Source organism: Solea solea, chromosome 1 (genome assembly GCF_958295425.1).
Source record: "Solea solea chromosome 1, fSolSol10.1, whole genome shotgun sequence".
Classification (NCBI taxonomy): domain Eukaryota; kingdom Metazoa; phylum Chordata; class Actinopteri; order Pleuronectiformes; family Soleidae; genus Solea; species Solea solea.
Window position 1 is genome coordinate 44,560,466 of NC_081134.1, and position 27,990 is coordinate 44,588,455.

Sequence of the window (27,990 nt, forward strand, 5' to 3'; positions counted from 1 at the left end):
ACAAAATAACACATTTGAACTAACTGTTGGAAGCAGTTGATCAACAACTCACGTGTTCACTGATGTATAATCACATTTCTTCTATGGATTTCAAAAAAAGGCTGTCTAACAGTAAGATGACATTATTTAAGCAGGCGTAGATTAGAGTCAGTTACTCGTACTTAATTACGAGTAAGTACGTAGAAAATGATTGCTAAAATAGCATTGTTGAGCTAATTGTATTGATATATTGTCCACAAATACTATTATAGTCACCAGTGAACATCAGAGGGCTGAGATTAAGCTTTACAATAAACAAACAGAACATGCCGTTTAAGTTTATTTTGAGGTTTATTCATTGCCTTGACCACATAACAACTGTTTTTTTTTTATAAAAGAAAGTTTACATAAGAGCAAACTGGACAATACAAGGAGATATGCATTTGGTCATTGGATAGAAAATCCAGTCTCTATCAAAAAAAAAAATCTGACTTTATATAACTTAACAATAAAAAAACAAACTATGGTCACCACTTTCTTAGTTTTTTGTTTTTTTTTTACAAAGTCTGTAATAATAATAATAATTTATAGACTTTATTACACACTGGTGCTTTCAATTTGTCAGCGTGGTTGTGAAAGCAGGGTTTGAGCACTGCACGTACAGAACCTTGGCTGGAGAAACACCTCTGTTAGCACTCGTAGTGTCTGTGTTGGGGAGTGACGTACTGCAGGTAGGAACAACAAAGACGTCCTTTTTCTTGCGTCGTCTCTTCCCAGCGAGCGGGTATCGTGTGAGGTGTGAGGGTCACGAGTGGTCCAGAGGTTCAGAGGTGTGATTAGAAACACAAGGAGTGGGCCCGGCACTACCCCGCAGTTACCCTTCATGGATAAAAAACACATGTGGGAGCCTGCAGCCCCCACTGCATAAGCAAATAATGCCCGGGGACTGGCTAGTGCGATTCATTTCATTATAATTCCATAGGCACGCTAACAGGAATAATATGCCATTGTCCTTCATTTCTTTTACTTCTCATCACCTTTACGTTAAATCACATCAGCTTTCAACGGAGGCCGTGCTTTCTGATTGAAAACTAACCAAGTGCAGCTATTTCTTAACAAAAGTTTGCATATTCATGACACATTAAAACGGTCAAAATGTCACTGTGCAGCTTAACTCACGCCCCCCCATCACCAAACATCCTTGACCATAAGCACAGTCTGGGTTGTCAGAAAAAAAACCTACACAATTTATGAAGGAGTGTACATTCTGACACACATAAACAGTACCTTGAAGATATACATCAAAATTAAAAAGTCAGCCAAAAGGGCCAACTTCAGCTTCTCCCATAAGTCCAACAGTTTGCAAACTTGGCATCCCTCACTGCAAACGTGTATACCATATGCACCGTCCAAAAGTACTTTATATTAAAAAAAAAAAAAAGATTCTCTCCTCGACTGGATGACAAAAGAAACTCTTAACGCTCTCTATGGTTAAGTAAAACCCACGTACACACAAACACATGTTTTGATCAAAAACAAAATGACCTCACATATACAGGCTTCGAAAAACAAACACTTTGAACACTTGCTTGGGCGACAAAGAGATAATACTGAAATGTGTTTTTCAAGACAAACAAAAGGGAGAAAGTCAAACTTTTAAGTCCTCTGGCTCCTTGTAAACTGCAATTTAAATGTAATGCTAAACAGCTGAGGAGGCTGAGGTTCAAAAGGCTGGGGGAGCTGGTGCTGGCTTTTATTTTTTTATTTTTTATAATTCACTCCGGACTATCGTGTTCCGAGCACATAAAAAGGGGGAAAGGCAACATTGTCCACAAACAACACTGATACGCCAAAGCAAAAACATCCCTTTTAGGTCATAGCATTCTTCCATTAGAACAAACACAATCCTGAACCAATGAAGCGTGTCCGTGGATTTACGTACAACCGTGTCACTGCTTGGGTGAATGTGATTTCCTTTGGGTCCAGCTTGGCGCTTGTGCACGTTTCACAAAGCCACGATAAGAACGGATTCCTTAATGAAATCCAAGGCTGAGATGTGGGCAAGGTAGAGAATGTTGGCTGCTTATCAACCGACTGCTCACGTTCGAGCCACTTATCTACTGTATGTATCCAACAGTACTGTCCAACTGCCAGAAACAAGAGGCTGACTGAGACAAAACAGTGTTCAGTTTACAGTCAAAATGAAGACTCCAGTCAAAACAAGAACAGAGATTTAATACTGGGCATTTACTGACTGACTGTGACTGTGTGTGTGTGTGTGAGTGTGTGTGTGTGTGTTATTTGAGTTTGTCAGTGCCTCAGATGGTGAGCTCATGCAGTCCTTAAGGCACACAATGTTATGGTGCATTTCCATCCACAATCATGACTCGAAACTCTGTAAAATATGTCTTTCTTTCTCAAAGAGGCACCTCGGGATCTGCAGGTTTGCATTGACCACAGTCAGCAAGTTATTTGTCTAAATAAAAAAAAGGCACTTTGGCAAAATGCACATTTTATAACATACAAAAAGAAGAAATAAAAAAAAAAGAAGGAAAATCAGACTCATTTAAAAAAATAACTTAACATTACAAAAGTGTCTTGTTGTAGGAAATATGGTAGCAAAACTATCATCTTCAACACTTTAACCCAGCAAAGAAAAGGATGGTAAAGGCCTCTTTTGCATTTTTTAAGACAACAATAACAACCAAAAAGAACAAAACGTCTCTTTTTGTTCCACATTTCCTTGCCTCCGACGCCACCTTTTCTTTAACAAGAGTTCTCTTCTCATGTCCCGGAGAGTTTATTTAGACTCTGGCGAGTTTGCTGATTTGCATAGAGCGTCGGGAGGATGACGTCAGAGCTAATATTTCTGCATCAGGGGCACTTTAACAGTCTTAATCTCTGCTATATGGGAGGATTTCTGGATGATGCAGCTGGTGGTCCCAGAGACGCTGTCCTTTCCCTGCGCCATGTTGGTCAAGGCCATGGCGGCATTGATCTCCTTCCAGTACGTCTCGTCTTTGCCCTTCACCCTTTCCTTCTGCGCAGCTCCAACGCCATTGCTTCCACTGATGATCAGTACAACATGCAAACATGCACGCATAAAGAACAAAACAGAGAGCAGAGAATTAGAGGTCAAGGTGAGATTGTAATGAATTACATTTCAATCTGGACTGCAAGGTTAAAGAAAGTCCACTCACATGTCACATTTACTTGATCCGTGGTCTGTGGTTTCTGAAAGCACAAGAAGAAAAAAGGGTTAATGTTGCAAAGTTCTTTGGGGTCAATGAGGATTTATTGAGATCTGGAAACATAGTGGCTCTGGAGTTGCCTGTGTGTGTGTGTGTGTGTGTGAGACCATGTTTTGTGTGAGGTCTGCATGTGTTTGCCCCATACTGTGCCGACATGTGCCGCTCTGTTTTCTCTCCGTACTGACATGCTGCTCAAAAAAAACGACATTTAGCATGAAGCCATCAAGAAACAAGGTGACTAATAGGATCAAGTTGAAAGATGCTTCTTATGACTCACAAACTCCATTCTCTAATATTTTGTTGGAAAACAACTGGGCTCCAGCCAATGTAATTGAGTTGTCTGAAGAAATCAAATTGAAAATGACTGAGCGTAAAAGATTTGAGTGGAAATGAAAAGGCAGCAAGTGAGTCAGTGAGAGAAAGATGGAGGCCTGCTCTCGCTCTCTCCCTCTTTTTCTCTCTATCTCATATGTAAAACATTAGCAGGGAATAGCAAAGTCATTAAACAATGAAACCAAACTTCTCCTCGGGGCAACTGAGTGTGTTTATTGCAGCATGTTGCTCAGACCAACAGATCGTATGCACATTTGTGTGTCTTCTCTCTTTGGTCCAGCTCTATAGGTTTAGCCCACCACTGAATACAATGACAACAGCTTGATATTTTATGAGGCATTAAAAGAGAACAGAGCATCTGGATTTCCTTGCTGTGCAGCCTCCAGGCGCACACTCTCAGTTGTCTAAACATGCAGCTAAGAGCCTGTGAGCTGTTAAGAAGTTCAGGTACAGCTGACTTCACGACTTGAAGACGTTCATAAGAGGGAAGATTCTCTTTAAACCTCCGTTTAGTGCAAAGGTGTTCATTTTACACACTACTGAGTTCTTGCTCTCCTGCATGTGATATTTCTTCATCACTCGTCCACTGCAAACACAAAAAAGCCTAAAGTCTAAACCTGCAGCAGTCATTTTAATACGCTGCCGACAACCGCGACACAACAGTTGACAGGCATTCCTGAAAATCTTCATCCTTCGAATGGCTGGAATTTCGCTTTCATGATTGTTTGGCGGGACTGGGGAAGGTAGCACAAGGACACTGTTCTGGATTTAGCATTGTCACAGACAGACACACGGACAGAGAGCCAAAAAAACTTAACTTCCCTGGCATCGCACAAATCATACGCTCAATTTCACTGTTCTGCGCTGTCACCTCTAACCTCGCCAAAGTCCTCCATGGACTTTGCAAATTCTTTGGATCCAGTGTGTTCAGACTTACAAGCGCCTAATTATTCCCAACGCCTTCCTCTCGTTTTCCAAAGATCTTCCCATGTAGCATGAGCTGCACTGACAACACCACGTTTGCAAGGCCCCCAGCTAATGTGAGCCTGATTATGACATTTCCTGTAGTTTTCCTGTTTCTTCTCTAATGGGTGTATTCCACAGAGAGAGAGACAGACTTCACTCTTTCTGCTGATCATTGTTAGACAGAAGAACAGAGGAATGTCTATGCACGTGTGAGGGAGATGAGGACACGATAACCCACAAGTACAAACCGCAGAGTGAGATTTTAGGTTTTAGAGTTCCAACAAAATCATCGCATTCTTGTCTGGCCACAATTCCCTGTTGCCCTATCGTTCGCTCATTCTTTATCTTGCTTTATCAGCCCGTCCTTTTCCCTTCACTGATATTCCTCGAGTCCTTCATCCTCTGCCTTCCACACTTTTAACTCTCGCTGCTGTAATACCTGCTGGTCCAGGCACTGGAGACTGACCATGCCCATGTAGCCCAGCCAAAACAAATGCAATGTTTCCCGTCTCTGTTTTAGTAAAGGGTGACTGTGCTATGTCAAGGAAAAAGCACTTCAGCCACATTTTCAAAAGCTGTTTTTGAAAGCCCTTGATTTTATCCAGCTCTTCTCAATCTCCCTTTTTTTCCCCCTTTTTCTGGATTCAAACCATTTGTCAGCCACTTGTAATTTCAGCCTAAATTGTAAATATCAGGAAGATACATGGAGACTGAATACATCCTCTCTGTGCTCTATCTCCATAGACTCACTTGATTGTTGCCAGCATCCCAAAGCAGCTTGGTCCTGATTAAAAATATGCACTGTGCGCCACAATCACAGTCCTGTAATTGCAGGCCAATTACACTGTTTTCATGTGTTGTTTACGTTCCCTGAAGATATATTAGCTCACTGTTTACCGCTGCGGTGCCCATGTGTATGGACTGGTTGGTGACAGCAGCAAAAAGGTCAATCTCAGTGACATCAAAGGCAAACATCAGGGAAGACGAGCGTGTCTCTTCGCGTGCTGTGAAGTCACTGTGGGCTGAGAAGTGCAGTGTGTGAGTCTTTCCATCCACAACATTAAGTGTTTCCAGTGTCTGTGTGTGTGTGAGGCAGCCACTGTCCAGATGCTGTGTTCAGAACATAAACGTGTTTACAATGTTTTTCAAAGCCCACTTTGGAGAGGGTGTTACGGCAAGGTTGACCCCCCCCCACCCCCAGGATGTGTAAATGCACCTCTGCGTACAAAAACTATTTCCAAAGCCGTGTGCCTAAAACATCTAAAACTTTGATTTTTTAAAAACAAAAGCAGTGCCAACCACCGATAAATCACAGAGGACTTTTTATTATTCCCTCATTCTTCTCTCCCTGTTTTTTCTTTACTACTTTGCTACTGAAAACTAAGTCCGTATTGTTGTTGCCTTTGGGCTTCACCAACAGCGGGGTTTCACGGGGAGAGCAAAAAGAGGGCAAATAAAGACAAAAGTTGATAAAACAAATGAGGGAAAACAAGCAGGGGCTGACAAATTAAAGAGGGAATGAGGTTACACCTGTTAAGACGACTGCGGAGGAGGCTGGTTGAGTATCATCATTACCATCTGGTGCTGTTGTTAGCAACATACAACAATAAACAAGGCCGGCCGTACCGCACACACAAAGGGCTGGGCTGAATTAGGCAGACAAATAAACACACACTTGCTCATTTTATATGAGATTTACATTTCAGGTTTTTAGGTGGTGGTTTTATCAGAAGTAACTAATTAGGGTCAAAGCTAATGGTCACCATGACAATAAAAGGCAACAGGTGGAGGTAAGTGAGGTGAGAGGACATTTTTAAGAAGATAGTTTGACAGTTTTGGGGCATATTTGCTTTCTTTCTGGGAGTCAAATGAGAAAATACCACTGCCCTTGCCTGTGTATTTACAGTGTGGTGAGTCAATTAGCTTAGCATAGCATGAAGACGAGAAGCAGGAGCAAACAGTCTCGCTCACTTAAGCTAAACAATACTCTGACCAGCACCTCTACAATTTGAGGTTGAGGTTTTCAGGGAGTCATGAAGTGAAGCTTTTTCATGACAACTAGCACAAAACGTCCTGTAACAAACACACAACTTGGGTTGGAATACAATTAAAATAATATGTTAGGAGTTTTAGAGGTTTGTGTTAGCATATTTTTAAATTGTGGAGAGGAACAGGGTCGCCGTTTCCTCCTGCGTCCACTAACTCAACGATATGTCTGTGGATGGAGTTCACACACAGACATGGAAGTGGCATTGATCTTCTCAGAGGAGAAAGTGAATAAGCAGAATTCCCATAATATCAAGTGGGGAAAACTAGTGTGAAAATTAATTTGAGACCTTGGGAATAGAGTTTAACTTAAAAAGAGGGTCCGCTTACTTGCTTTTTCCAGAGCTTTACAACGTTCGGAACATTTGTTATCATGTGACCAACGTTTTATACTGAGGTTGGGAGAGGACGACTGCGAACTCTGAGGTGATGACAACCATTAAATGTGGGTGAAAGTTCCAATACTTTTCCTCCAGGGGAAATTGTGGAGATACCATGACCTGGATGATTTATACGAGTACAGAAGAAAAAATATTTAGGAATAAGTTGAGTTACAGTTATGGGTATATAAGTAGGAACATATGGCTTTCTTAATGGTTATTGAATCAATTATTTATGCCATATGGATGACTTATAAGTCTTCAATAATAGTTTATGGGTCGCCAGGTTGCGAAAAATCAATGTATTGTATTTTTGAAGTTATCATTTCTGAAGATACACCAAGTAAGTCAGTGGTAGAGCAGGTTGTCGGTTTGATTCCTGGCTCGGCTAGTTTCCATGTTACTGCTGACGACAGCGTGTGAATGGGTATGAAAGATGTGTGACAGATGTGCTGTATATGCATGTGTGAGTGAATGGGTGAATGGTAAATACTGGAGTGTAAATCAGCTTAGAATCAGCCGAGGGTGTGATGACAGCGTTGTCCAGATTATTCATCATTGGAAGAGACTGAAAGTTGGACACAAACACAAACACAGACCCATCCAACACTCATCTGTAAAAGTAAGGAAATGATCTAAGCTGATTTCTTTTTTAAGCACCTGATGAGAACCAGAGTTGGTGCTGCAGACTTGACAATCTGCTCATCACTGACCCACACAGCCGGCGTACAGGTCAGGATGAGAACACATCAGCTTGTCATCATGCCGTTGTGTAATGCTGCCGGTCAAGGTCTGAGGATGAGTCAGGAGTTACTGTCACCACAGATGAATCATGATTCTCATCGTCGCGCTTTACCTCCGATAGGAACTTCTGCGTCATTAACCTTATACTGGACGTAAAGTCTCATTCACATTACAGAGTGTGCAGACATGCAACTGCATCGACCAGTCAGCCAAATCTTCTGACCATAAAGAAAAAGACCAGCGCTTCAGGCACTATATGGTGACGTTTATCGATGCTATCTGTGGTTTGACACCAACACAAGCCACAACCTTGAGCACGAGACGCGATACAGAGAGTTCACTCTGGCATTTGGGCTTCTACGGCTATCTTTTATATGCTTCTTTAGAGATCTGTGATTCCTGTGATGTTGAGAAGGGTCTGTAAATGAAGTTAGAGATGCCTTGGCACTCTGCTACCTTGCCTTTCTGCCAATGCTACTTTTATATCACCCCTCCCAGCCATTTCTCTCTCCCCCTCTCTGTCTCTCTCTCTCTACGGGTGGTGAAAAAGTCTGAGACTCCGAAGAACCAAACTGTCAATTCCATTCACTTTGCCAAAGACATCATACCCGACGTGGACTTAATGCCTTCTCCGTTCGCTCCAACAACGCCTGCATCACTTAAGAAATATTGAATAATTTGCTCTTACACTGTTAAGTAGAACAAACACTCAGTAACACAACCAGACAGATACTGAGCCACTGCCCAAAAAACAAAAAAAAAACGGTCTCGGATCTGCTGCTTTTCTTTTTCACTGTTGCTCTTTTTCCGTGTCTGTGTGGCAGATGACACACTGGTGTGGCTGCGGTCGGGACAGATAACCAAGATCCAGCATTGAGGATTGCCTTGTGTGTTCTTGCTGGATGGAGAAATAATAACAGTGTTTGAGATGTTTAAACGCTGCCAGGTTGTCATTGTGTTTACGAGTGCCAGTAAACAGAGTGTAATCAGGGCCCCAGTAAATCAGCCAAAATGGGAAGAGCGTCTCGACAGAGGAGTAAATATGTTGTCATGGCAAGTGTGTGCGAGTGAGTGTCTTCTTAATGTGTTGTTTGCATGTGTATGTGGACTGCTGTGGTGTCCTGGACAAACAAACAAACAGAACAACAACAACAACAACAACAACCGAACAAAACGAGGCTCTTATCGCTGCCGTGATACAACCGAGGCGACTCATCTCCTCCGAGGGACGAATCGCTGTTGTTTGTGGTGCACAAATGACACAAACAAACACAAAAGCAGAATTATTTGGATTTTTTCATGCACCCAAAAATACACTTTTTTGGGGGAGCTGAAGGCCAAATGATACGTTTGTGCTGCACTCACTGCATCATTATGTGGCAATTTTGTTCTTGGTGGTAGGTTGAACTGCCCTCTCACACTCTTGGGGGATTTCTGCATACGTGCATACATGAGTGCATGTGTGACTGCGAGTTCTGAGTCCCTTCTAGGTCACACCTCGACTCTCTCATTAAACTTCACCCACGCTCTCTGCTCTCCTCTATCCCGTGGGAACACAATGGAAGACTATTGTTCTAGACGTGGCTCGGGTTTTTAAAATGGAAACAATTTGTGTTTTATACAGTCCAGGGCAGCACAGCTCGGTTTCCCTGACTAGGCAGGCTGTGCTTTCTGTATCTGATGTGTGCGTGCTGTTGATTTAAAAGCGATCAGATTGAGAGGGCTCGTTATTCTGCACTTTTCCACTTCTATCTATGGGAGTTGCACATAAACAGTGTCTGCCTTAACACTTCTCGGCAGCATGACGGTTAGAATGAACGCTGTCTCAGTCTGCTGGTGTCTCCTCTGTTTACCTCACACCCAACCTCTACGCAGTGGTCACAAGCCAACATCCCTTCTTCCAGAGATTCACCAGTAGGTTTTTTGTTTTTTTTTCTCTTCTTCTTCTTCTTCTTCTTAACGCTCTGTCTTTTTATCCATCTTTCCATTCACATGAAACAGCACCACAGCTGAATGCCAGGATTATCCCACACTTCTGCCAACTCCCTGTCATTCCCACTGCTGGACCAGACACACCCTGAAGGACACTTCACAACGTCCGACGACTCTCATCATGGAGAGAAAGTGCAATAAATGACTTAAGTATATAATATTGTTGGCTGGTAGTTAAACGATCTATTCTGCCATCTGGTTTATTGTTGCAGTGAGCAAACAAAAATATATTCAAGAAATCTCCTTCCACTGAAATGGGTTCTTTTCTCATGACATTTATAACAATTCCTTTGCTGTTGTTGATTTTCATGAGGCAATTTGTTCACAATTAAGTTTGTAGCAAACATAACAGACCTGCTTTTATACACAAAGAATAAAAGCTGTTATTCCAACGAGCGAGACATTTTGGAGGGTTCGATTTCCAGGTCCACTAGGTCTACATGCCGATGTGTCCCTGGGCAGACACTTAACCCCAGGTTGCTCCTGACAGCTTTTCCCCAGTGTGTGAATGTCTAACGACGTGTGATAGAAAGAGTGCTGAATGAATGGGTGTGAAGGGGTGAACGGCAAAAACTGTAGTGTAGAGCAGCTTTGAGTGGTCATCAAGACTTGAAAAGCAAAACAACGTCCAATGTCCTCACAAAAAACGTCACTTAACCAAAAAGTATCTTACAACTTTTAACCTTACCTTAGCGGTATAACCATGAATATACTTTTTCATTTTTTTTTATTATCTACTTGAGGTCACTTCAGCCTAGAAACAATGAGTTTGACTGTTATTTAATGTGTGGTGCCGTGGTTCACCACACGCATTAAAGGAGACAAAAGACATTTGTCAAACATTTTAATTTCAATAAATGTCTATGTCTAGCCACTATCTGTCTCTGCGTGATGTAACACAGCAGGGTTTCTGTTTATAAAGCACTGGTTATAATGACACAGTATAGAATTACAAAATGCTGCACACATTTGTTCCTAATGCAAATCAAACATTTCATATTGCTGCAGTTTCACATGAAAAGTAATAAGACTTTCATTATCTCGTTCCACAAAGTGCAAAGAGCTGTTTGTCATTGAGCTCGCTGCTGCATGAGTTCTTTATTAGAGTGATTTTGTTTGTTTTGCTGCCTGCAGATTCTGTTACCATCAGTACGTACAGGGGTCGCCATGTCAACCAGGACTGAATCCTCGAAAACTGTTGTTTAAAAATCCAGTAAGCACTGAGGTATCTGGATTATCCAACATGACAGGGACACTGGTGTTGATTTTTTTTTTTAAAGGAAATGTTTTACTAACCTGAGGAGCATGAATAGTCCCTTCATTGTCATAGCACTGGCGTATGATTCAGTGAGAGTTGCTGAAATGAAAACTATCTCCATGGCTTGAGGCACGAAAACAGCATAACATTTTACTTCTGAGGGAATTTTACCTTCATTGTGGTTTTATTGTTCGTCTCACTGAATCCCACAGTCCAAGTTCAATGCCTAAAATATCCACTTTACACAGCGTTGCCTTGTGATGGTTCTCCCTATCTTTGTGTGAAGTAATTTAAAGGAAAATACACACATTTATGCACACACTTCTTTCTTCTAATTGCCATAGTCACGGCCACCATGCTGTCTTTCTTCTCCCAACAGGTCACTGCTGACAAAAAACCTCTTGATCTTGATGGAACAAGTGTCTCCCTCTCCTCTCATCATCCCTTCCACACTGTTTCTAAAGCCCAGCCTGAATCCAGTGAGTCTTGGCACTATATGCCGCCTTGGAACAACATCCCCAACATCCTCCTCTCCCTCTGTCTTCCCTTTCTACTTTCCTATGAGGCTGCGGAAAGAGCCAGTTGTAGCCAGATCATCCACATCTTTGGATTCCAGCGCTCAGCCATCACGATTCGGGAGGGGCTCGCCGTCTTTGAGCGGTGTGTTGAGCATGGTCCTTTCTGCTGCTCTGTGGCCTCAACCACTCGTCAGCAAGCGTGACTTCATGATCTTAAATCAGCGTCAGTGAACAATGCTGCTGTATAAATCATCACAGCCGGGTGATGGTAAATAAAATCCACTGAATTATATTCTATTGGTCAAAAACATTGACAAATATCTATTTTTATCCTAAAATGAAAATCCCACATCTTTCTAACGTTTCTACCCCGATGAAAGAAATCCAAACATTCTTTTACTTTTCCACGTTTCACTGACTTTTCTTCCATTCACCTGGATGACTGCAGTGCCACTGAAAGCTCCAGGATTCAATAACTGTCTGGCGCTCACTGGGTCCGAATTTAAAAGCCCCTCCGGGTCGTGCTGCTGCTGCTGTTTTCACTGAATATATTTCTGAGAGATGTTTGTGTTAAATGACACCTGAGTGAGAAAAAACTGTCTTTACTGTTGAAGAGAAAGGGGTGGATCTGCCTCCCCTTGTGTGCTTCGATGTGTGTTGAAGGGAACTGCAAGAAATACACCATTTTGGCATAGTTGTACATATAAATTCTAAATTTAGCCATGCCAGACATTCATGTTCCTCTCAGGAGGAATTGTAGTGTTGTGAACTCTCAACTGTGTTAAGTACTTTGGATTAGAACCAAATACCAGCAAAACTAATGATTTCCCCATCAGCCTCCACTGGCTAACAAGCTGCTAACACAGCTGCAGATCCTATGGCATATTTATGCAAATGACAGACTTATTTGAATGTCGCACACTGTCGAATACTCAAAAACATACAGTACTCATATTGCTTCCTTGTTTGGTTAAATGGACAGCCCGTCAAATTAGAAAAAATACACACGGGTGTGCTGTATGAAATGATATAAATATGGACCATTTACCATGAAGAATTACTCAAAGTGTGAGAATGAGTTTTGTCAGGCGACAATGACTAAACGTCACATAATCCCTTTTATCCCAGAAATATTATGTTAATTTCACAGACACAATCAAATCTATGGAAACTATGCTAGCAACCTCTGACTTGCCTCATTTTTTTCTTTTTCATCTGTACTTTTCCACATCAATGAAGACATTGGCAAGTGCTCACCATCAGGCTTCTGTGCTCAGTTGCAAACAGAGTCCATAGAGCGGAGAACCCGAGGAAACCTACCACTGTCAACCTCGTGTACAGTGTCTGACCAAGATCTCTCGCTCTCCGTCCGCAGAGACGCTGGGAGTTATTTGGCGTATAATGATCTATATGATATCGGACGGCGCGAAATCTGGTTCTGAGCAAGAAGAAAAACATTCAGCCAGATTCCTGCCATTTAATATCCCATTAAAGGGTAATTTGGCATGAAACCCCTGGCATGTGTGATGGAATTCTACAGCGCCTTGTGTTCAATGAAATTCCCCACAGTCCTTTGCCTGTAGGTGTGTGTGCATGTGGGTGTTGATACTGGATGTGTGCGCTTGTACGAGGCCCCGTGAATGATCCGCTGAGTGTGTGGGTGCATGTACGAGTGTGTGGGTCTGTGAACGTGTGCCAGCAGAAGTTTTAGTTTTCCACTGGGGTAAATCTACACTCTCCATCTCCTGCCACGTCTGACTGCCCTCTGTAGTCACAGATAACACTGTGGGCTCAGGCCACCGAAAACAACGGCCAACTGGCCCGCTAATGGACTTTTGGCCAATGGTGTGATGGTCGCCAGGCACGCCACTCCTGCTTTAACCAATCACAAGTCTTTTCCAGGCAGGAATTCGGCAAAAGAACGTGCCAAGAGACAACGCTCGGGCTCTTTCAAGTACAAAATCCTTTTCCTCCTTGCTGCCTGAATGTCAGACATTTTGTCACTGTCAAAAAGAAACTACAGGGAGCTTAAGTCTTATTTATTCTGCCTTTTTTTCCCCCCTTTGTATAGCTACCTGATGTAAGGGCAGATTTATGTGTCTGCAGCTCAGGAAAGATTTTTCTCATGTTACAAAAACACAATAAAACAATTTGTAAAGAGAAATGTGTTCACTGCAAAAATATCTGTGTGAGTGTGTGCAGCCCACAAGAGAGACAGAGGAAATGATGCAAACTCAGGCTTAAAATCCTTTCTCCTTCTCCTTCCTCCTCTTCCATTCACCGTGTCTGTGTCGGCAACATCAGACGTGGAGCTAAAATGTCTTTGTTTCATTTCTTCAGCTGAGAGATCAGAGCTCAGGGCCCCGGCAGGTGTTCCATCCCATGAGTCAACACCGCATCAGAGAAATTTCCATAAGCCGCCTCAAAAGCTTCTCTCGCATGTAACAAAGTAACACTTCTGTAAAGGCGCCAGAGCCTGAGAAACCCAAGAGTATGGACTGTCAGTGCCAAGAAATGATATTAACCATAGAGATAAAATTGTTGTTTTCTAATAAAACAGCGGTCTGGCCAGGTGAATTAATCTCTTTTCTGGGATTTTTCTTATTAAAATTTGGTAGAGATGGTGTTATAAGTATCTCATGGTCTATCCATCTCTCTCTTTCTTTCTTTCTTTCACCATCTGTGAGTCTCAGCAGGTGCGTCGCTGTGAAAAAACACACACACACACACACACACACACACACACACACACTATCCTCCATCACGCTTAGATAATACAAAACACATTTCTTGGAATGACTCACAATAAAAACGTGATCTTCCACTCACACAGCCCACACCCCTCAGTCACTCCATCACCTACAGAAGTGAAACCATCACTTGTGAGCCTGACGAGCTGAGACGCGACACACTGTTAAAGCGCCGCTGTTTCGATTCATCGCAGCCAACAGAGAACATCACAATAAGTGAGATCACGCCAGGAATTTTCAGCTGCTTTTGTTTGAAATGAACATGAAAGTTCACCTGCTGCGTTAAATATGTGACTGAACACAACTCGACTCGTTCAATGTCAACTTTCATCCAACAAAAAAATGCTGGGAAAAAAAAATATACCTTTTAAGTTGGCACTTATATTTTACATCTCTGGTATGACGTTCCAGAGATTAGATTTTAAACTGCAAAAACATTTTTCTACTTAAATGAAGTATATACAACATAAAGTACCTCATATGTAATTCTAATTTCCATTTAGACATTTTAATCTCTTCCCATTTGTATTATGTTACTTTCACAAAACCAATATGAAAACAGGCAGCGAGAGAATAATTAAAACAGCAGCCTTTACTTAATCAAAGAAAGGCTTCATCTTGCTCTGGATAGTGTTTTTCACTCTGTCGCAAGTAGAGGAACCTCAGAAATGTCAGCTCTGTGGAACATCTGTAATAATATTATCTGCAGTAGGAACATCATGCAAAGGTGATGGGCGAGTTTGAGTTTACATTTTAATGCCTTCAGAGGGGAGAGTCATTAATCACTTTGTGCCAAAAATGATAATTAGACGCTGGTCTGTGCAAGTACGATACCATGTATCTGCTGACACACACACACACACACACACACTGGCTGTAATGCCTAGTCCTGGACCTCATGGCAGGATCAAAGACATGCCAAACAGTAGTCTGAAAGTGAGCGTGCTCCGTGACTCTGTTCTGTCTGTGCTGTTAGAGTCTGGAGTGGGTGAGAAACAGCCGCTGTGCTTACGTGAGAGTGTGTGAGTGACAATACACAAGTTGGTGTAGATGCAGTGTTTTCTTATTTCAGTTGTGACAAGAGACAGAAAACAAAAGCTCCTATTAAAGAAAAGGAGAGAACCGTGTAGTGGAGCAGCATCACTGTGATGTAAAAGACAGGGAGGACGGCAGGGAGGAAATAATCAAGCCGTTGAAGGAATTAAAACAAAATGTGCAGATGGTGGGGACAAAAAAAAGAACTAAAATGAAGGATGCTGTGTGTGTGTGTGTGTGTGTGTGTGTGTGTGTGAGGGATACGCTTAAAGGGAAAGAATGTAAGAAATGTGGCTCCTTACCAGCCCGATAAACAAAGTTCGCCTCAGCCTCAGAAGAGGAAGGTGAGAGCAGCTCGTCGTCATACTCGTTGGAGCTGAAGGAGCCGGAGTGGTTCCTCTTGCGAGCGTCCATGACGGCGTTGGCCACCATGACGTGGCGCAGGGAGTCGTTCAGGTAGCGGTGCAACAGGCTGCTCTTGTACTTCGGTGGAGACACGTAGTCGTCGGCTAGCGAGGCGGCTTCGGCTGCCGAGCGCAGTCCTGCACCCATGCCCATGCCCATGCCCATCCCCATCCCCATCCCCATTCCCATCCCCATTCCCATCCCCATTCCCATTCCCATGCTCATGCCCATGGCCACCATGGAGGAGCCCTCCTTTTTGATGACACTCTGGTACATGGGCTTGGAAAGCTCCTCGGGGCCATTCTGTGTCCTCTGAGGGTTGTCACCGTCTAAATCATCGAGAGACAAAATCAGAAGACAAATAATTCAGATTTGTTTTTAGAGGAAGTGCAAAAATATACTGTATCATTCATAATGTACACTGCACTATACAGAGCAATGTGCAGTTTACTTTGTGTATGTTCTATTAACATGTTTGTAGGGACTGCTGGTGGAAATAAGCCTATGGCTGCAATCTGTGACATTTACATGTGAGTTTTAGAGGTTGACCCATATGGGTTTTTCTATGGGCGATGCCAATGCTGTTTTTTTGATACATATATTTAGCCAATTTAATTTTCTTCCCTCCATCTGATAAAATATTACTGTGTAATGATGAGAAATAATACAAAGAAATGCTTTACCGGTTATTGAACAGCTCCGATCTACATTTTATGTCTGCACTACAGTAAAATTATGTAAGGTATTTTCAATAAAAAATAATGAACTGGATGAAAAAATTTTAGTTTTAGTGACTTTAGCAACATTTATTAAGTTTCAGAGGACAAAAGAATTGTAGTAACTGCTTAAAAATGGAAAATACCAGCCCAATTTGAGTGCACTGTTCCTGTTTTCAAATACAATAAATAATAAATTCAGAATATTTTCCTGCTTTTATTCTTCAAGACATTTATTTTGTTCACCTGTGACTCAAAAAACAAATGACGTAACACATATTAAGGACATATTTTCATACCAAACTCATTTACAGAAAGGGAATTTGAAATTGAAGTTAGGAAAAGGAAAGTTTCTCTGGTATTTGAAGTTGATAGATTTAAGAATTACCTTAGAGTAACAGGTTGTGTGAACTATGTGAATGGAGCGAGATCAAGAATGAATCACATTTTCTCCTGTATTGGCCTCATTAAAGTGATTTAAGAAAATATTTATTTGATGAAATTTCTGATCCGAATCCAGGAATGTTCTGGTGCACTGATGACAGGGTGGAATGGCTGTCTAATTTAATGCTTATAGTTTGTCTGCTTTTGTTTCTAAATCTTGGGAAAAACATCAGGATCGCTGGTCTGTTGGCAATTTTGTTGACAATATGGTGTCTAGTGAGCCTGTTGTGACTCGGCACATAGATGATGACTCAATAACAAAAAAAACATCAATATGTAAGTAATTTATCTAGTTTTTTTGCATGGAAAGCTGCACACATTTGTGCTTTGATCAAAAATAAAAGGTTTTATTTACACTTCTGTCGAATCTCTGTAAATTAGAGTTACGATTGTTCTTACTGATAGCTTTACTATACATTTTCCATAAGTACAAAATCCATTCTCAATTTCACATCGTGATAAACGCAACTTAATGAAGATATAAAACATTTTCAATTCAATTTCAAAACCTGTGCCAATCAGCAATCACACACATTACAAGTCACAATGAGGTGATTTCAAACTAATCTTGAATCTTAGTGTCAGGCACTCCTGCCCACTTGTTGGCATCAAGTCAAGAACGGAAAGCCTATCCGAGACTTCCTCTCCATCAAAAGCATGTCGCGCCTCTATTCCCCTGTAGAAATAAATCATTTCCAAGGTGCTCTGAGACTTAAGAGATTGAATTAAAGCATGGGTCTACTCTCTACCCGATGAAAGCTGAGGGGGAGGAAGATAAAACAGAAAAAACAGATATCCTGGCAAGAGTGAAATCAGGGAGAAGTTCACTGTAGATACTGTCCCTGCCAAGAGTGTAATTTTGTAATTTGGGCAGGTTGAACATTTGATTCTGTCTGGGCCAAATGAAAATTATAGCTCCCACATATCAGAAACACATGGAGGTTGTGTACTTGCGCTCCGTCCCCTGAACTGCCTGAGGCAGGATTGAGCAAACGCCCCGCATCTCCTCTGAAACCGCGTAAGCAATAATAAATTTGTCCTCATAATCCCATGACAGGGTCCTTATACATCAAAGTCTGGCACCTTTTGAAATAAAAAGTGTGCCGACATGTCCTCTCCACATCCCGTGCAGAAAACATTTCCTCACTTAGACTCGAGCTACAAAACAAGCTGAACCATCTCAGGATAGTAAGAGGAATGTATATCGGGTCATTGGGGTCAGGTCTAGCCCCATAAATAGCCTCTGGAACAAAAGCAGAGGCATAAAAACATAATGGAGGGCCTTTTAGCTGCTGGATCAGGAGTAGGAGAAGGCTGCGGGGAGCTTCATAACCATAATGTGACAGGGAGAAGAGTCAGAGAGATATACAGAGCCTCTGGAGGTACAGTGGCCTGTGGCGGACACAATGCAAGCACCATGCACACATTCCTCTGTCAGCCGCACGCTCAGCCTGTCCTCCTCAGAAATTGAATTAGAGATCACTGACACCACAGCGCTCTATATTCCTGCTCACTCTTTCCCTGCGTGCAGCGTGTTTTTCAACGTTTCCTGACCATGTTTTCTGTGCCGTCAGTGAGCAGAAAATGGCCTTCGCTCCGTTGAAAAACAGCATGTGCAGTAAATACACGGCTGACGGAGAGAGAAGCACTCATTTCCAATTGTAGGCTGGGAGACAGAGGTTGGCTCAGCGGAGTGTCTTAATGACAGCGTGTCGCAGCCCGCTGGCCTTGGCGTCTCTCGGCTGGGTCACACACTCGACATTTATATACACCCGGAACATGACTCTGCATAGCATCAGCCCTCTTTAGGTTGGGCACAGCGGGAGATGGTGTGGCCTTTGGCCTCATTTCGTGCTATAATGCTGGATTTAAATTTTGGGGACACTGGAAGTATGATGTAAGGAGCTTTTCCTGGAGTATCAGGTTCACAGCAGAGTATGGAGCCAATTTATAATAGATATTATGATGTGACGTCTGTGAAATGATCAAGCATTAAATTGATGGATCGAGCAGTTACACAAATGGAAACGTTTTCCACCTAATTTTAATAGAACACACAGCTGTCTATGTTCAAATCTTGCCAATCAAACAAATTATTATTTTTTTTTTATTAATATCATTGAAGCTTTTGTTTTTGTGGTGTAATAGCAAACTGTGGGATAGAGGTCAAGAGTTTGAGACAACATTCTGATTCTGATAACTAACACATACTGGATTAAAAAGTGAATGTGGCCCAATCCAGTTCACTGCTGTGCTACATTCACTGAAAATGCTTGATTCTGAGGAGCTGAGTGGTGTGGATTATAATTTTTCTGATTGATGTTTCTTTGATTGATTGATATTCATAACTTTTTTTTAACATTATAGTTTATACTTATAACTATAACTCAATATATTTCAATTAACTTTGAATTTTCAATGGTATACTGCGAGGTTGAATAATTCTAATTTAATTTGTTCCTATCTCTAGTTTTAATATGAATATTATATTTATCTTCAATTGTATTGACTGTCCCTTGTGTTAAACAACCTCTGGATACTCGATGGTGATTGTCCATATTTTGCTTTGGACATAATTTGTATTATATCGTAATCTTCTTAATCTTTAAATGTCAGTAATTTCATCGATTTAGTTAAACTCACAATAAGGATTTTTTTTTGTCCCGCTGGCTTCCTGGGCAACACATGGCCAAGTGGAAAGGAAACTTGGCATGTAACTGGAAGGTTGACTGTTTGAGTCCCCACCAGGTTAAGGGCTGGGGTGCCCCTGAGCAAGGTACCCGATCCCCATTGCTCATTATTAATTGGACACTCTAAATTGAGCCCAGTGGGTTGCGTCAGGAAGGGAATCCGGCATAAAAATCTCTGCCAAATCATGTGTGCAGATCATCTACTGTGGCAAGGAGAAGCCGGAAGCAAAAGCAGAGTTATATGACGTGCTTTGGTAGTAGGGTAATGGTATTTGTGTCACTACAGAGAAAATCATGTGAGGGGCAATTAGAAAACAGTATAATGTGTGCAATTATCTGTGACTTGCACTGAATCAATTCATTCATTTCCATGATTTCCAAATATAATGCATTTTATTTAACTGAGGTAAAGAGATCCTTAAAACTGAAGAAAAAAATCTATCTCATCTAAAAGGCAAGAATTAAAACCTTGTTGATGAGAACAACAGGAGAAACAGCTTGTGTGAGTGTGTGTGTGTGTGTGTGTGTGTGTGTGTGTGCACAAGAGCGGGCGAGCTGTGTAACATTATCTCTGCTGGTAAAACTATCTGACAACACTCCAGCAATTTGTTCATATAGTCGGGGCACTCAGAGCAGACGGGAGACGTTACGCGATGGATGTTCAAAGCTGCACTGACTTTTAATCTCCTGCATGAGCCTTGAAAAACCCTGGAACCCAGAAATCTCATAACGCAACTCAATAGCATCTCCCACCAGACCCTTGTGATGACGTCACCGGGCCTGTTTTCTCAGACTTCACAAATCTCCCAGAGAGCCACAGGGCATTTATATGATATTAAACAACTGTTTTTATAATTGTGCACAACTCCATGTGAGTAAAGTGTTGGAGAATCTGCCGCTGCTGTAATATTCTGCAGCAAACCGCAGCGCTGTATGTTCAAGACCTGAGAACAATCCATAACATTTCTTTCTCCCACTGTTACATAAATGTTAAACTCTCCCAGCCTCGTGAAACATATTGATTTCTGTTTAAGTGCATGTTAGCAGGGCACCACCATCATAACATGAGCCCAGGAACTGTATTATAGGATATTAAAATAGGAAACGTGAGCTCAAAACCAGTTATTCATATTCCATGATTATTGCTTTGCATCCATGACTCTGTCCTGGAATCATGGATTACAATCAAACAGCATATGACGGCTCGGGTCAAGAGGTTTAACAACTTTTCTAAAGCATAGTCATTGTGTTTTTCATCTTCTTGCTTCAAAAACTCATGATATCATCTAAAATGAGTGAATTTGACGGAGCTTTTTTCACCTTGGCGTTTAAAATCCACTGGTCAATTAAGAACCGTGAACACTGAAAATAAGGGAGGATAAAAGGAGCAAGAGAAAACCTCCTCATGAGTCTGTGATGGTCTCACTTTTGCAGCTTGACCCTTGTTGAACTTGGAGTGTTAATAGTGACAGCCGGTGCAGAAGTGCAGTCCATCCGTACCTTCAGAGCAGCTGTCATCACTGCTGATGCTGAGCCTCTCCGCGTTGCCCTGAACGTATTTGTTGTAGAGTTTAATCCTGAGCGCCCAGCTCAGGTCTGGCTGCCGCACCGTGTTCTTCAGTCGCCTCCTGGCATTAGCGAACCAGTTGGAGACCTGCAAGAAAGAGAGCCAGGGACAAAGAAGGGGGAGTGGGAACACACAGCGAATACGAACACGTTATTGTTTTGATCCCAAACATCCTGACATCCGTATGAAAACAAAGACTTCACTTGATGAAAAGGGTCTGCTGTCTCCCTGCCGTCAGTCTCATCCAGAAAACCAAGAGAGACCGAAGCAAAAGACAGAACCAGAGTCAGGTTGCTTTGAGACAGAGCTTTCAGAAACATCCCAGGCGCTCCAGAGAGACACCTCGGCATGCATCTTCTCTGTATCAACACCATTCAGAAACCTTTAGCACGCTCCAGCCGCCAAATGGCCAGCAAATGCAACATGTCATTAACTAATGTTCCGATCGAGGCGTACGTCCCCTCCATGCTTATTTTGGACTCCCTCAAATAATACATTTTTTCCCAACAATGTCTTCAGGATGCAATAAAAAAAGACACTTGAGCTGGCACTCTTCATTTCACTGGGAAGGGAGGCCATTAGATGTTATACTAGAATAACTTTTCATGCTCAATAGATTTCAAGCAGCTTATGAAGGGGCTGAGACAGGGGCCTTATGCTAGAGTACTTATTCCTCTGATCCCCTCTTTCAGTATCTTGTTTCTCGTTAACTAGGACCATCCCACATCCATTTGTCACGAGCCCAGCACTGTGGCACTCCACAGGGAAGGCGGCATCTAGTACATGTGGCTTGGCCGGAGGGGAGGCGAGGTGAGACGAGGCGAGGCATGGCACGGCTCTGCTAATGGGGACTGGAGGAAAGATGGTCTGTCAGTGGGGGTGAGAAAAAACAGGAGGGAGGGAGGGAGGAGGAGGAGGAGGAGGAGGATGGCGGCACGCTTGTGCTGATGACACCAACAAAGATTGAAAAAAGAAGGAGGGACATCGCCGCCAAAAGCAGCTCCTTCGACCGTGGCCTGGATGCACTGTGTAAACCACAGAGGAGACGGCATGTAGGTATGGCGACGGACTTCAGCTGTGATGAATAGATGGCGCTGGCTTTAGAGCAGACTTTAAATAAAACAATTCACAACAATTGCATGGAAAATGGGAACCGTTCTGCCCAAACATGACGGATTTAGAAGCTTGAAACACCGGGAGACAGGTGGGAGTTTGAAGGGAACACAAAGTGATGCTTTCTACGTTACTGCTAGAAACAACACAGGTTCATTTGGACCAAATCATGGGTAGTTCTTAGCCCAAGAAAAGAAATGTCTTACGATTGTTTAAGCGGATGTGCAAAGTTTTCTTCCCTCAACTTTTAAATGTGACACAAATGATTTGATTAAAACTATTTTGGGCTCTGATTTTTCTGTCGATCACTCACTGGATCAATGAATCAGCTCAGCATCACGTATTTAAACAAAGAATTAAAGGATAATGTCAATAACTTCATTGTAAAAAAAAAAACAAAAAAAAAAAACCTCCACAAATCTCTTCAAGGATCTCTTTTATGTTGGAAAATGTGATGAAAATTAATTTACTTTCATGTCATCACTCTCACTCAATTTCACAAAATCTTCCACTGACCTTTAACACTGCTGCTGCTATTTGGGTGTCAGCTCAAATGTATGCGTGTTTGAGATTGTGTGTGTGTGTGTGTTCACAGCACGGCATCCCACTGTCCAACACAAAGCATTCCTCTGCACTCTGCTCGCGCTCACCAAAACAAACAGGCCTCCTAAATGAGAACCAGATTAAAGCGTCGTGGCCGTCAGCCCGAAAAAGCTGCTGCAGACGTTCTGAGGCCAAATCACTGACCTTGTCAGCCAGATGATACTGTACATACACAGCTGGACGCTCCAGACACCAAATACACTCAATATTCACCACTGGATTTTGCTCTAAGTGGTCAGTTGCTTAAGTCTAGTTATCCACTATACACTTGTACTATCAGTAGAGGGTGCAATAGAACTTAAAAATATAAAATATCCCTTGTATATCTGCAGCGTCGTATAAACTGCAGATCACTTCTTCCCTAAATGTGAATCAGGAGCTTTTGGGGTCTCGTGAGAAATGGAAGACAAATAAAAGAATTAAAAAAATAAGAAAATTAATGTTAATATATTTGTTGATTCATTTAAACAAACAAGTAAATGTATTAAAGAAACTGAGCAAGCTGAGTTGACATGTTATTTTAAGTGGGCCAGAAATCACATGATTTATAATTCAACAACGTCTTTTCATGTAATTGTTAAATCACAAATGAGCAAAGACAACTGTGTTAGTTGTCACATTAGAAAATAAACACATCCTGATTTTGGTACGACAAAGCCACAGGGGATTAGCAGTTTGTGGGTTGGGACTATAAAAGGACGTAAACAAAAGTCTAGAAGTCATTAGATACTCAACTAAACGTCAACATATTAGAATATCCAGTCGTGCCGTGTTCACTTCATTCAAAGTGACAGATTCACAGCCACAGTCACACAGTATACGACTACAAATTCTATTTATGACTCCAAGATTCGCATTGCTATGAAATAACAAAAGAGCGAACATGACTGCCAACTGTCGTGTTTCGAAGAAATGCAGCGTTACAAATTCACCACTGCATGAGGGCTGTAAAATAAACAGTTCAAGATGTACAAACACTTTTCTCCCCAAAGCCCCCTGATTACAAATGCAACTTAAAATCCAGCTTTTCAGACCTAATTAGAGACACACTCAGCCACAGAAATCACATCTAACTTTTCCCCTCACCAATAACACTCACAAATACACCATAAACTCACTCACTCTTTTTTTTTTTTTTTTTTTTTACTTAATCAGCATCGTTCTTTTCTTATTATGAGCAGCTGTAACAGAGTCGACAACAACAACAGACTCACCTGGACCAGGGTCATCTGTGAGCCGAGGGCCAGCAGGATTTTCTCTGTCTTGGTGGGGTAGGGGTTGTCTCGGTGCTTGTAGAGCCACTGCTTCAGTGGCCGTGCCATATCCTGCAGGGCCTGGCGTTTGTGTCGTACTTTGCCACCGCTGGGACGACCTCTGTGGAAAAAAAGTATCGTTAGCCATCAGATATCATAGACAGACAGAATACAGTATATACGCCTGGATATGGTTCTCTTTCCTAATAGAAATCAGCAAATACATACAAGCAGGACGTAGATTGTCCTGTGTCTTTTGTAAACAAATGTCTCCTTTTATTTTTATTTTACAAATTAAAGTCAAATCCAGTCTCAAACTCATAAAAAACAATCATGTTGTTTATTGAAGTGAACCAAACAACGTAGCACAGCTGCAAGTGGTCTGCATGTTGTCTAAATTAGCAAGTCATGACACATAAAGTGAACACTCCAAATACAGTATGCAATTTTGTCACCCAAGGCATTGTAAATTAAGCTAAGACATGTTGGATTACAGGAGAGAGAGGAAGAGAGGAAAGACAGAGTCAGATATGGAGAGAGAGAAAGCGAAGAGGCCGCATGCAGTTTACTTTTCATTGCGTGTCCCACAAACCGCCAACACGTTGCAGTGAAACAAACAAAAAACAGTTCTGCTCCGGCGCACATTTTTTATGCCAGATTAAATGTTATACACGGAGGAGAAGTGGATCAAGAACAATGTAGCTGGGTCAAGATCACAGCCAAGCCTTCACACAGGGGAATAACAAAAACACTGAAATTATACTTCTGGTTTTGCCTTACAGAAAAGAGCTACGACACATGTCCAGAAGAGAGGATGCTGTAAAAACATTACATTAGAGAAAGGCCACAGAGTGGAGACTCAAATAAAAACCCTGTCTGAGAGACAGACACCTCAGTGCTTTTACTGCCAGCTCTTAGAGGAACGCCGGACTGTCGTGGTATTACACATAATAAAACGCCACATAATATCCTGAAAGTCGTTACTGACAAAGTCCATGATTAGTAAAGATTTGTTTCACTGGAGTGTATTTGAAGCAGTCTGTGAAGTCTCTCCTGAGCCTCACCTGTGGCTCCAGGTTTTATGAACCTGTAGATGTCACTATGGTGCTGTGCTCTGATTCTCCTTTTATCTGAAGCTCCACTGTCTGCAGATGCAACATATTTTAGTCTAACCTCAAGTCTGCCTGAGGTCCATGTTCTACAAATATTTTCCTTGTAATCTAGATCGGCATGAACATCCTAAAGGACGTTTTACTCCGTGTTCCTCAGCTTTGGATTTAAAACACACAAACACACTCGCCTCTCTTCAATAAATGAATGCTCTTCATTAGCCCCGGTGTTTCCTTTAAGGTCACACTGAGCCAACTCATTTTCTCTTAATGTGTCCCCCAATTGTTTCAAATATTTGTCCAATTAACTTTCAAACAACATAATAATTATAATAGGAAATGATCTTCTCTACATCAACTCCCTGACACAGAAAAAAACTAATAAAATACATATTTCTAGACTAGACCACACAGAGAGCTGCAACATGAATTGTCTCTATTGGAAACAGATGGAAACCTCTATAAGACACGCTACTGAACAAGGTTGACCACTTGTTCATTTTAACGATCAGGTGTTAACATTCACACCTAAATTAAGGTTATATGAATTGAATTCCCCTGTTCCATCAGATCTTACTGCAGTGAAAGGATCACGAAAAATGAAACAGACCAAACACCAAATTGGTGTTTCAGACGTGAGAAGTTATTCAGAGGGGATATTTTACCTGCGCGTAAAACAAATGTGGCTGTGTGCGTAAAGGCGCAGACATATCAAATATTTAAGCTTTTTGAAATGTCAATAAATTATTAGGTATTATTAGGTACTTTGTATCAGTTTAATATTTTTTTTTAAAGAAATTTAATTACGCGTTAAACGTAACTTAATCATCATTAACTGCTGAGTGACACAACTGTGAAATTGCGGTATTCCTCGTGGCGCTTCCGGGACTCCAGTTAATCCACATGTTAACACAAGCCACACATGCCGAGCAGCAGCGTCAAAACACGGCACAATGCTCCACATACCCGCTCCGCCTGTGCCTCATGGCCTGGTTGTCTCGCATGGCCTGGTTACTGGACAGCAGGTCTGGATGTTGCCCGTCGATGACTTCTAGATAATTTCTGCTGCTCATCTCCACCTCCTTCGCCTTCTCCTCGAACAGGACCTGGCCGCTCAGCTTGTTAAACACGATGGTGTTCATCTTTGGCCAGATAATCGTCTGATTTGTCTGATGCGTAAAATTCAAAAAAATATATATAAAAAAAGGAAAAAAGTCTCTTGTTGGATTTGTCACAACGCCCCAGTGTCTCTCCTGTGGAAGTGAGAATAATGGACAAATACATGAGTATATGTACACTAACATCGGAACGTGAACGTTTACATCAGCCAAAAACAATCTCGTGACAGCACAATACAAACCTTTCATATAGATTCGACTGTGCCACATTCAGTGTGATCACCCCTCACTATGTGCGTGCTCATGCAAAAGCGCCTCACTGCATTAAACAGCCTGCAGACTCACTCCGTCACAGAGGACCGTGCGTAAAAGCGCTTATAATGCATCAGTACAAGGTGGCAAAATATTTACATCTGCGATTCCAACGCAATAAAATCAAATGAGTTTCTATATGTTATGAATGTAGAAGAATCTAGAAGAGTGGACATTCAGTCCATTGATAGTAAGTAATTTGGGGTAAATAGATTAAACTTTACTCGTGCGCAACAAATGTAGACCATTAATTCCCATATTCCACCCTAAAGTGACGAAATTCCACTAAATTATCTTTAATACAGTTTCACTTTATTTTCTGGTCAGAGCAGATACTAGAATATAATCTATAAAGTAAAGATTACGTGGTTTGGACAGCAAACACTTGACATGGATGAAAGAAAAAAAAGTCAGGCGTGAATATCTCTGCCTTTCCTCCTCTGCACTGCGGTGAGTTCGCGCATCGCTATAAACACTGGATGGTTTGCTTTGGGTCCGCGTTCTCCGTGTGTTGTTTTTAATGCACAACACAAACATGCGTGCATGAGCAGGAGCATGTGCCACTTTGTTTGCCTTTTTCTCTAAATGTAGAATATGGAATGTGTCACGGCGCAGGGGCGCAGGGGCAGTGGTGAGGTGTCATCCGCTGCAGCCTGGTGCCAAACTATAAACACTCGTGAGTGAAGTCAGCTGAAATAAACTAAACACGAACAACCGTTTACAATCTAATACATCACATTAATGTGTGTCCTTATGAAATACAGCCATAAAGACGGAGAGAGCAGTGTAAACTCAGACTTGTCCATTCAAAGTTGGGGAAACAGACTTTAAATCTTCAACAAACTTTACAAACATGGATATAAAAAGCTGATATAATAACTGTGTGTCGGTCAGTTACCTGTCCCGGGGCCCTCCTGTGTCTCTCTGCTCTGTACAACAATAATCCTGTTTCCAGTCGCCCATTCCCTGCTCACATGTTCATGTCCTGAGATCCTGAGCTCAAACCACACGGACCGCCGTCTCCTCCTCCGCTTTATTCAGCGGCCTGCGCTGCGCCGCCCGGGACTCTGAATATTTCACCCTGCTCATGTTTCCTCGTACACAGCCCGAGCCTGCGAACATACTGTTGATGGTTTACGCCGATTCTGGGGCCGAGGCCAGCACTGGAGTGGAGAGAGAGCGAGAAGAGAGGGAGAGAGAGAGGCAGCGAGAGAGGGAGAGAGAGAGGGGGGGGCATCGCGCTGCAGAGACGAGGCTGTCTGAATCAGTGAATTCAGTGTAGCTTGAAAATATTGGTTACCATAAACAAATAAATTATCCAGTTGTGAAAAAGAAAAAAAAGAAAAGAAAAGTTGACAGCTTAAAGTTTGTAAGAGGTTCAAGTTATTTCAAACTTTATCAAACTTAA

General features: G+C 42.0%; 1 protein-coding gene across 1 annotated transcript; it reads right to left on the bottom strand.

The window, feature by feature from the left end:
- Positions 1-311: 311 nt before the first annotated feature.
- On the bottom strand, positions 312-27,881 carry mkxa (mohawk homeobox a). The gene is made up of 7 exons (XM_058644137.1): positions 27,481-27,881; positions 26,119-26,405; positions 24,005-24,164; positions 21,008-21,161; positions 15,555-15,986; positions 3,180-3,213; positions 312-3,047 (listed from the first exon to the last, which is right to left on the bottom strand). The coding sequence occupies exons 2-7, from the start codon at positions 26,292-26,294 to the stop codon at positions 2,840-2,842; spliced, it is 1,164 nt and encodes a 387-aa protein (XP_058500120.1). The 5' UTR covers positions 26,295-26,405; positions 27,481-27,881; the 3' UTR covers positions 312-2,839.
- Between the last annotated feature and the right edge of the window lie 109 nt (positions 27,882-27,990).

Bases quoted from the DNA above. Each gene is read 5' to 3' on its own strand.
- mkxa (XM_058644137.1), bottom strand. From the start codon at position 26,294: ATGAACACCATCGTGTTTAACAAGCTGAGCGGCCAGGTCCTGTTCGAG. The intron at 24,165-26,118 runs GTATGTGGAGCA...TTTTTTCCACAG, and splicing joins ATGAGGCACAGGCGGAGCGG to AGGTCGTCCCAGCGGTGGCA. The intron at 3,048-3,179 runs GTGAGTGGACTT...ACTGATCATCAG, and splicing joins GGATCAAGTAAATGTGACAT to TGGAAGCAATGGCGTTGGAG.